Source organism: Hylobates moloch, unplaced genomic scaffold (assembly GCF_009828535.3).
Source record: "Hylobates moloch isolate HMO894 unplaced genomic scaffold, HMol_V3 SCAFFOLD_12, whole genome shotgun sequence".
Lineage (NCBI taxonomy): Eukaryota > Metazoa > Chordata > Mammalia > Primates > Hylobatidae > Hylobates > Hylobates moloch.
This window is the reverse complement of record NW_026652287.1, coordinates 34806650-34815570: the sequence shown is the minus strand read 5'-3', so window position 1 is coordinate 34815570 and position 8921 is coordinate 34806650. Positions and strand designations below refer to the sequence as shown.

The 8921-nt window shown below is 56.1% G+C and overlaps 1 protein-coding gene across 1 annotated transcript; it reads left to right on the top strand.

Annotated features, from left to right (window-relative positions):
* Positions 1-1931: 1931 nt before the first annotated feature.
* ACP4 (acid phosphatase 4) lies at positions 1932-6986 on the top strand. The gene is made up of 11 exons (XM_032169038.3): positions 1932-2225; positions 2294-2398; positions 2484-2570; positions 3358-3504; positions 3770-3868; positions 3941-4036; positions 5398-5530; positions 5603-5685; positions 6176-6300; positions 6505-6683; positions 6762-6986. The coding sequence occupies exons 1-11, from the start codon at positions 2115-2117 to the stop codon at positions 6875-6877; spliced, it is 1281 nt and encodes a 426-aa protein (XP_032024929.1). The 5' UTR covers positions 1932-2114; the 3' UTR covers positions 6878-6986.
* The last annotated feature ends 1935 nt before the right edge of the window (positions 6987-8921 follow it).

Here is an 8921-nt window from a genome sequence, read left to right as displayed (position 1 = left end):
CTCCCGAAGTGACAGGATTACAGGTATCAGCCACCATGCCTGGTCCAGTTATACTGATTTTAGACTTCCAACCTCCAGAACTGTAAGGGGATAAATGTGTGTCGTTTTAAGCCACTGAGTGGTAACTTGTCACAGCAGCCAATACATCAGTAGATATTAAAGTGCTGACATCTCCAGGGGCTAGAATGTGCTTTCTAGTTTCTTAACTTTGCTTCAGGGTTTTTTTCTCTTTTCTATTTTTTTTTAGAGACAGGATCTTGCTCTGTTGTCCAGGCTGTAGTGCAAAGGCACGGTTATAGCTCACTGAAGCCTCAAATTCCTGGACTCATGTGATCCTCCCATCTCAGTCTCTTGAGTAGCTGGGACTACAGGCACACACCACCATACCATGCCTGGCTAATTTTTGTTTATTTTTTATAGAGATGGAGTGGGGCGGGGTGGCAGGGGGTCTCACCATATTGGCCAGGCTGGTCTTGAACTCCTGGCCTCAAGCAATCCTCCCACCTTGGCCTCCCAAAGTGCTGGGATTACAGGTGTGAGCTGCCAGCTCCTGGTCTGGCTTAAGCCTCCAGCTCTTCTACTTCTTTATTCCAGGGGCCTCTACCCTATTTCAAGTACGAGGAGAGAGCGAGATTCACAAAACTTTTGTATCTGGTGCAGGGGCTCACGCCTGTAATCCCAGCACTTTGGGAGGCCAAGGTGGGAGGATTGCTTGAGCCCAGGAGTTTAAGACCAGTCTGGGAAACACAGCAAAACCCTGTCTGAAACAACAACAAAACAACAACAACAACAACAACCACCCAGGACAGGACTGGAGGCTGACTGTGCACAGTGAGGCAGGAGAGCCAGCCAGCCCCAGGTGGTACTTCGAAGTGTAAATTTTATTAGCATTGTGGGATGGTGAGGCCGCCTGAGCAGCAGCAGATTGCCATTGAAAGATGACTTGTTGGCTGGGCGTGGTGGCTCACGCCTATAATCCCAGCACTTTGGGAAGCCAAGGCGAGTGGATCACCTGAGGTCAGGAGTTCAAGACCAGCCTGGCCAACAGGGCGAAACCCTGTCTCCACTAAAAAAAAAATATATATATACAAAAATTAGCCGGGCATGGTGGCACGTGCCTGTAATCCCAGCTATTAGGGGGGCTGAGGCAGGAGGATCTCTTGAACCTGGGAGGTGGAGGTTGCAGCAAGCTGAGATCACGTCAGTGCACTCCAGCCTGGGCAACAGAGTAAGACTACTCTCAAAAAAAAAAAAAAAAAAAAGAAAAAAGAAAGAAAGATGACTTGTTATACTCACAGCTTCCTCAGAGGAGGGGGCATGCCACATGGGCCACATGGGGACGCACCAGGGGTGCCCAGGAGGCAGACCACGAGCAAGCAGCTTCCTTGTGTCTTCTGTGGGATAAGGTGGGGTAAAGAGTGGCTGGTTGAGCCATTTCAGCAGGCTCTGGGGCACAGGGGCTGTCCTGAGTTGTCCAGTACCCTGCCCCGAGTGACCAGGGCAGGTGTTTGGTGGCCTGGGTGGTTGGGGTGTGGGCTCTGGGTTGGCTGGTTTGTACAGGAGAGGCATGCGCTTGGGCCAGTCCCTATTTCCAGGAACTGGGAACTCTGGGAGGGGCGGTCCTTCTATGATCAGCAAGGCCCCTGGTGTCAAAGCATCAGAGTACAGAAAATCAAGCACATAGTTACTACTGTCAGCCTCTGCAACTCAGGGGGTCAAGGCTGTTGTTGAGACAAACAATGTGGGTTGGGGGTCTCTGTCCAAGTCTGCATCCAGGTTAAAGGCACCTGGGCACCTGGGTTCAAATTGCAGCTTTGTCTGAGAAATCTTAGTGTTTTCTCAGGCAAGTTAGGGAACCCTTCTGTGCCTCAGTTTCCCCATCAGCACAATGGGGATGGTGATAAGCACATCAGTGTCTCCTGGGGCAGCGGTGAAGATGAAATGAAGATGAAACGGGTTAATCCAAGGCTGGTGGAGGCACTTGGGAATGGGATCTGCGTCCCCTGGGGGAGCATGCCAGGGCCTGCTATAATGGGGGTGCTGAGTGCAGGGCTGGGACAGGCGTGGCTGCGGCCCAGACAGTGGGCTGAGCTCAGCGTCTGGGCCAGGTGGAAATGGCCGGCCTGGGGTTTTGGGGCCACCCTGCTGGACCTCTCCTGCTGCTGCTGCTGGTGGAGCTGCCACCCCGGGCCCTGCCAGAAGGACCCCTGGTGTTCGTGGCTCTGGTGAGGCGCCCCCACCCCGGCCTGCCCTCAGCTCCCCCAGGGCTAGCCCTGACCAGTCCTGTCCCCAGGTATTCCGCCATGGCGACCGGGCCCCGCTGGCCTCCTACCCCATGGACCCACACAAGGAGGTGGCCTCCACCCTGTGGCCACGAGGCCTGGGCCAGCTGACCAGGGTGAGAAGTGGGTAGGCAGTGAGGGCAAGGGTGGGAGGGGTAGGGAGGGGTAGGCTGAGGCAGGCTGAGGCTGTTCTGTCCCCAGGAGGGGGTCCGTCAGCAGCTGGAGCTGGGCCGCTTCCTGAGGAGCCGCTACGAGGCCTTCCTGAGTCCGGAGTACCGGCGGGAGGAGGTACTGCCATAGTGACCCCACCCGGCCCCCTGACCTCCCACCTTTGACCTCCACTGACTACAACGCTCTCTTTGGGCCTCCACTCTGGCCTTTGACCTCCATCAACCTGACTTGCCCTCTATCTCTAATCTCTGACCCCCGATACACTGACTAACCCACATGGACTTCTGACCCCATCTCAACCTGTCACATCTCGACCTCTGACCTCCATCAACTGACTTTATTTTCTGGCCGCCATCTCTGTTTTCTGAGTCCCACTGACTCCAATCAGACCTCTGGCCTCTGACATTTCACCCCAAACTTGATTTCGATCTTTGACCCTTGTTGACGTAACTTGCCCTCCTGACCTCTAACCTTTAACCTCTACACTTTATCAATTCTGACCTACCTTTTCTGTCTCTTCCTGTCTTCTGACATCCCCCAGTTACACAGTCCTCCTGACCTCTGAAGAACATGTATTGAACTCTGACTCCAAGTCCTCCAAGCTGCCCTCCTAAATTTGACCTCTAACCTCCAGCCTCCACCGATTCTGATCTTCCTTTTTGACCCTCATTGACTCAACTGACCCCCTAAATCCAACATGGCTGTCCAGCTTGGGACATCCAGCCCAACTGCTCCTGACATTAGCCTCTGGACCCTTGATTCCAACTTCCAACTTCGAAGGCCACATGATTCTCAATGTCTGACCCCTACTCCAAACTGAACCTGAGGCTTCTGATTTGCCACGACAGCTGACCTCTGTCCCCAACCACGACCCCCCGCGTGCCCTCTCTCCACCCCGCTCCAGGTGTACATCCGCAGCACGGACTTTGACCGCACGCTGGAGAGCGCCCAGGCCAACCTTGCCGGGCTGTTTCCCGAGGCTGCTCCCGGGAGCCCCGAGGCCCACTGGAGGCCGATCCCGGTGCACACGGTGCCCGTGGCTGAGGACAAGGTCAGGGGGCCGGACCCAGGTGTGGCGAGGGAGGGAGCGGGTGGAGAGAGAGGCAGCTCTGGGTCTGGCCGCCTCAGCTGGCTCCGAGAAGCAAGGCTGTCCTCGAGCCGGTCTGTCCAGACCAGGGTGAGCCCCGGGGCCCACACTGCTCTTCTGGATCTGGGAGAAACTGCGACAGACGCAGGGGCCGAGATCCCGGGTTCCCCCGATCCGCTGTGAGACCCAAGGCACACGGCTGTCCTCTCTGAGCCTCAGTTTTCCCCAGCTGCTGAGGTTCCCCATGCGCAGCTGTCCCCGATACCACGAGCTGCTGCGGGAGGCCACCGAGGCCGCCGAGTACCGGGAGGCCCTGGAGGGCTGGACGGTGAGCAGGGCGGCGGTGGGGGGCGGGGCGCAGGGGATGGGCCTGGGCTCACCCAGCCCCACGCGCATCCAGGGCTTCCTGACTCGCCTGGAGAACTTCACGGGACTGTCGCTGGTTGGAGAGCCATTGCGCAGGGCATGGAAGGTTCTGGACACCCTCATGTGCCAGGTGAGCCCTGCCCCTTCCCAGCCAAGGGTTTAAGGACACCTATTTCCAATCCCAGCTTGCTACTCGCTAGCCGTGTTCCCTCAGGCATTTGGTTAACCCTCTGTGCCTCAGTTTTCCCATCTGCACAGTGGGGATGGCAACACTGGTATCAACACCTCCCGAGGACGCTGTGAGGATTCGAATGGGTTAATCCGTGCACTGCGCTTACAATAGTGCCTGGTGTACAGTGAGGGCCTCGCCAGGGTTTGAGGCTACACATTTGGCAATTCCTCCCCACAGTCCTGTAATCAGAAAACCCAAAACCAGGGCAGCGGGAGCTGACCCGAAATGATGTGATGCCTTTTTTTTTTTTTTTTTTTTTTTTTGAGACAAGGTCTCACTCTGTCACCCAGGCTGGAGTGCAGTGGCATTATCATAGCTCACTGCAGCCTCCATCTCCCTGGTTATAGGAATTCTCCTGCTTCAGCCTCCCAAGTAGCTGATGCAGGCAGGTGCACACCACCATGCCTGGCTAATTAAAAAAAAAATTTTTTTTTTTTTTGCAGAGATGGGGTCTCACTATGTTGCCCAGGAACTCCTGGGCTCAAACAATCCTTTCGCCTCCCCAAGCACTGGGATTACAGGCGCAAGCCACCATACCCAGCTAGTACTCTTGCTAGTCTTTGCTCACTCCAGCTCACGGGAATGTTCCAAATCGCAGGGTGGGAGCAGCGATGTGTGTGACTAAGGGGGCTGCCCCAGCCCTTACTGTGTGTGTTCCATGCTGTGTGGTGTCAGTACCATCAGACCTTTCTAAAGTCCAGAATGTCTGAGCTGTGCAACACCTCTGGCCCCAGGGGTTTCAGATAAAGCCTTCTGGGCTGTGTAATGACGACGTCTATTATTAACTAATAATCACTGTTGGCTGGGCGTGGTGGCTCACACCTGTAGTCCCACCACTTTGGGAGGCCGAGGTGGGCGGATCACCTGAGGTCAGGAGTTCAAGGCCAGTCTGACCAACATGGTAAAACCCTGTCTCTACTAAAAATAAAAAAAATTAGCCGGGCACGGTGGCACGCACTTGTAATCACAGCTACTTGGGAGGCTGAGGCAGGAGAATCACCCGAACCTGGGAGGCAAGGGATGCAGTGAGCCAAGATTGCGCTACTGCACTCCAGCCTGGGTGATGGAGCAAGGCTCCGTCTGAAAAAAAAAAAAAAAAAAAAAAAAAAAAAAAATCACTGTTGTCCACATCATGATTTCCCAGCCAGATCCAGATCCAGCCCATGGGGGACTCAGAAGAGCAGGGGGCAGCACAGGCCTGCGGGGCCAGAGGCAAACTCGAGGGCTCACGATGGTCCGTCTGTCCTGTCTCCCCACAGCAAGCCCACGGTCTTCCACTACCAGCCTGGGCCTCCCCAGATGTCCTGCGGACTCTTGCCCAGATCTCGGCTTTGGATATTGGAGCCCACGTGGGCCCACCCCGGGCAGCAGAGAAGGCCCAGCTGACAGGGGGTGAGGTGTGGGGCCGGGAGACTGTGGTGCCTTCCTCTGGGAGATTCTAAGCTCTTTTTACCCCATCCTCAGGGATCCTGCTGAATGCTATCCTTGCCAACTTCTCCCGGGTCCAGCGCCTGGGGCTGCCCCTCAAGATGGTCATGTACTCAGCTGTGAGTCCTTGGGAAGCAGTGCCACGTGGCGCTGAGGCACAGGGATGAGGGTGACAGCAATTTAGGTGAGGACGAGCCTATGGTCCCAATGGACCCCAGCCCACTGCCTGGTGTAACCCATATCTCCAAACCCTACTCTTGGGCTGTATCATTAGTCTGGAAAGAGGTAGGTGATGGTGTTATGGGAGGAAGAACTTATGAATTAAATATAATCCCTTACTTGTTTTCATTAAGAAAAAATGATTGTACTAAGCAGTCTGTCCTTCCAGAGGAGACAGGCTGCTTAGTCGAATCATATTTTGCACCTATTGAGCAATCTTTATTAAGTGGCCGCCTGTAACTGTTGGTACTGCCTTCAGGGTGAGAGGAAGGAGGTTTGGGGGGTTGGTTCTAAGAAGCCTGGGGGACATCTGGATGCACAAGTCTAGTGTTCAGGAGAAAGGAGGCCTCCAGAGAGAAGTGCCGTCTCAGCCCTCGGGTCCACCTGCAGCATGACAGCACCCTGCTGGCCCTCCAGGGGGCCCTGGGCCTCTATGATGGACACACCCCGCCATATGCTGCCTGCCTCGGCTTTGAGTTCCGGAGGCACCTGGGGGATCCGAACGAAGATGGAGGGTGAGAATGGTTTGGTGCCCAGGGAGATGGGCGAGACAGAACTCTCAAATCAAGGGGTGATGTGCCAGGCAGAGGGCATGGCCAGGCGGGGAGCTGCATGGGATGGTGCTGGGAGGATGACAGGTGGGAGTCAGAAGCCCGTTTCTCCGGGCTTTAAGATCAATGACGGGAGGGAGGAGGTGCCACCATGTCCTCTCTCTCCAGGAATGTCACCATCTCCCTCTTCTACCGCAATGACTCCGCCCACCTGCCCCTGCCTCTCAGCCTCCCCGGGTGCCCGGCCCCCTGCCCACTAGGCCGCTTCTACCGGCTGACCGCCCCGGCCCGGCCTCCGGCCCATGGGGTCCCCTGCCATGGCCCCTATGAGGCTGCCATCCCCCCAGGTGACAGTCCTCTGTGTTGGGGTGGGAGTGGAGGGTTGCCAAGTCCTGGCACTCACACCCCGCATGTTCTCCCTGCAGCTCCAGTGGTGCCCCTGCTGGCTGGAGCTGTAGCTGTGCTGGTGGCACTCAGCTTGGGGCTAGGCCTGCTGGCCTGGAGACCAGGGTGCCTGAGGGCCTTGGGGGGCCCCGTGTGAACCAGAAACCAGGGCTTCCCTACCCCCAGCTGACACTGGACCCCAACATGTGTGCTCACTAGCTGCTCTGGCTTCTGTGACTTACTGTGCGCCTGGGTGCATGGGGAACGAGGGCTGGGTGGAGTCTGGCCTGGAAACCGGCGTGTGCATGTGCACGTCTGTGTGACGGTGGCATGAGTGTGCATGCACGCGTGTCACGTGTGAACAGTTTCTGCACTTAGACGCGTGCACAGGTGGTCTGCACGTCCATGCTGGTAAAAACATGTCTGTGACATACATTCAAGCACAAATGTGCCCACGTCCAAACAAGCAGGCATGCCTGCATGGCACTATTTTGGTAGAGACAAGGTCTTTGGGGCCCAGGCTGGAGTAGTGGCATGAGCATAGCTCACTGCAGCTTTGAACTCTGTCTCAAGTGACCCTCCTGTTTCAGCTCCTACAGGTGTGCACAATGCCTGGTTAATTTTGTTTTCTTGGCATGTTGGCCAGGCTGGTCTCAAATTCCTGGCCTCAAGCAATCCTCCTGCCCTGGCCTCCCAAAGCACTGGGATTAAAGGTGTGAGCCACCACACCCAGGTGGCATGTTTATGCACCTTTCCATATAAGAATTGCAAGCACGTGGGCTGGCTGAGGACATGGTGGACTCTGTATGTACCTCCACTTGCAGCTTGTGTGACAAGACCTTGCTCAGTGAGCCTCGATGTGGACCATGAGCCCTGTGGAGACCGGGCTCACAGGAGTTGGACCCTCAAGTCTGGTTATTTGGTGACCCCCCCACTAGCTCTCAATGCAACCATGAACTTGGGTAGAGTCAGGGGGATCTGGCAGCAGACCTGAGAAAGGTGCACGATTCAAAGCCTGGTTTCCGAGGCTGTGCGCCTCTGGGCAAGTGACAGGCCCTGATAAGTCTCACTTGGCAGAACCACGACTCTAACCCAGTGGACTCCACAACTCACAAAATTAACTTCCTGGGGACAGGCAGAGAGCAGGGAAAACCGATGACACTCTTGGCTGTGCACTGTAACTGCTGCAAGTGATGTGGAGGCGCTGGCCAATACAGTAGCCATGACCATGTGTGGCTGTTTAGGTTAAATAAAATGGAGTGTTCAGGTCCCAACCATCACACGGGCCACACGTCCACCACTACAATCATTTATCAGATGCTGATGACAGCTACTCCGCCCACTCATGCAGCAGCCACAAGGGCCACCTGCATACTGCCCTAGCCCATTTCTTCCCAGGGTCCTGAGGGCAGCCTCTCATGCAGACTGATCCCTGGGGAGTCCCCAGACCCGCCTCACTGCCCTTCCCGGCATTCCCTAGAAGAGCTGGGTGGTCACGGTCCACCCCAGATGGATGCCAGGAGCCATGACCCTGGGAAGGCTGAGGAATATACGCCCCTCACACTTTCTGGCCCTGGGAGGGAGCCTGGCTGCTTCCCTGCAGGCTCATGGAGACCCCAAGTGCCAGGTGGGGTTACCTGTGGCTGTGACCGACTCCCACCTGGTGGCAAGAACCCACTCTTTCCCGGCAGCCTGCTGGAAGGGCCCGTTCAGAGCTGGGGGCCTGCTAGTGGGCAGAGGCCTTGGTGGATCCCCCTGGACCCAGCTCAGCAGCTGAGCCCACAGAGGATTAAGCACCACAGTTTGGAGTGGTATGTCCACTGTTTAACAGGGGCCCCTGTGCCCAAAACCTCAGCTGTGAAGCCAGAACTGCCAGGGCTCAGTGAGTCCTCAGAGCTGTCACCTGTAATTCTGACCCCAACACACCCTAAACCCAGACCCAGAACTCAGACCATACAGAAGCCACACACAGCAAAACCAGACCCATCAGAAGGGACTGCCTGTCCACAGCACACAGCCAATGCATGCTTTCAGAGAGAAGGCATAGCAAGAGACCTTAAAACCCACAACAGGCCAGGCATGGTGGCTCACACCTGTAATCCCAGCACTTTGGGAGGCCAAGGCGGGTGGATCACCTGAGGTCATAAGTTCGAGACCAGCATGGCCAACATGGTGAAATCTCATCTCTACTGAAAATACAA

Coding starts and splice junctions, on each gene's coding strand:
- ACP4 (XM_032169038.3), top strand. CDS start 2,115: ATGGCCGGCCTGGGGTTTTGGGGCCACCCTGCTGGACCTCTCCTGCTG. Junction 2,399..2,483: donor GCCTGGGCCAGCTGACCAGG/GTGAGAAGTGGG, acceptor TTCTGTCCCCAG/GAGGGGGTCCGTCAGCAGCT. Junction 6,301..6,504: donor GATCCGAACGAAGATGGAGG/GTGAGAATGGTT, acceptor CTCTCTCTCCAG/GAATGTCACCATCTCCCTCT.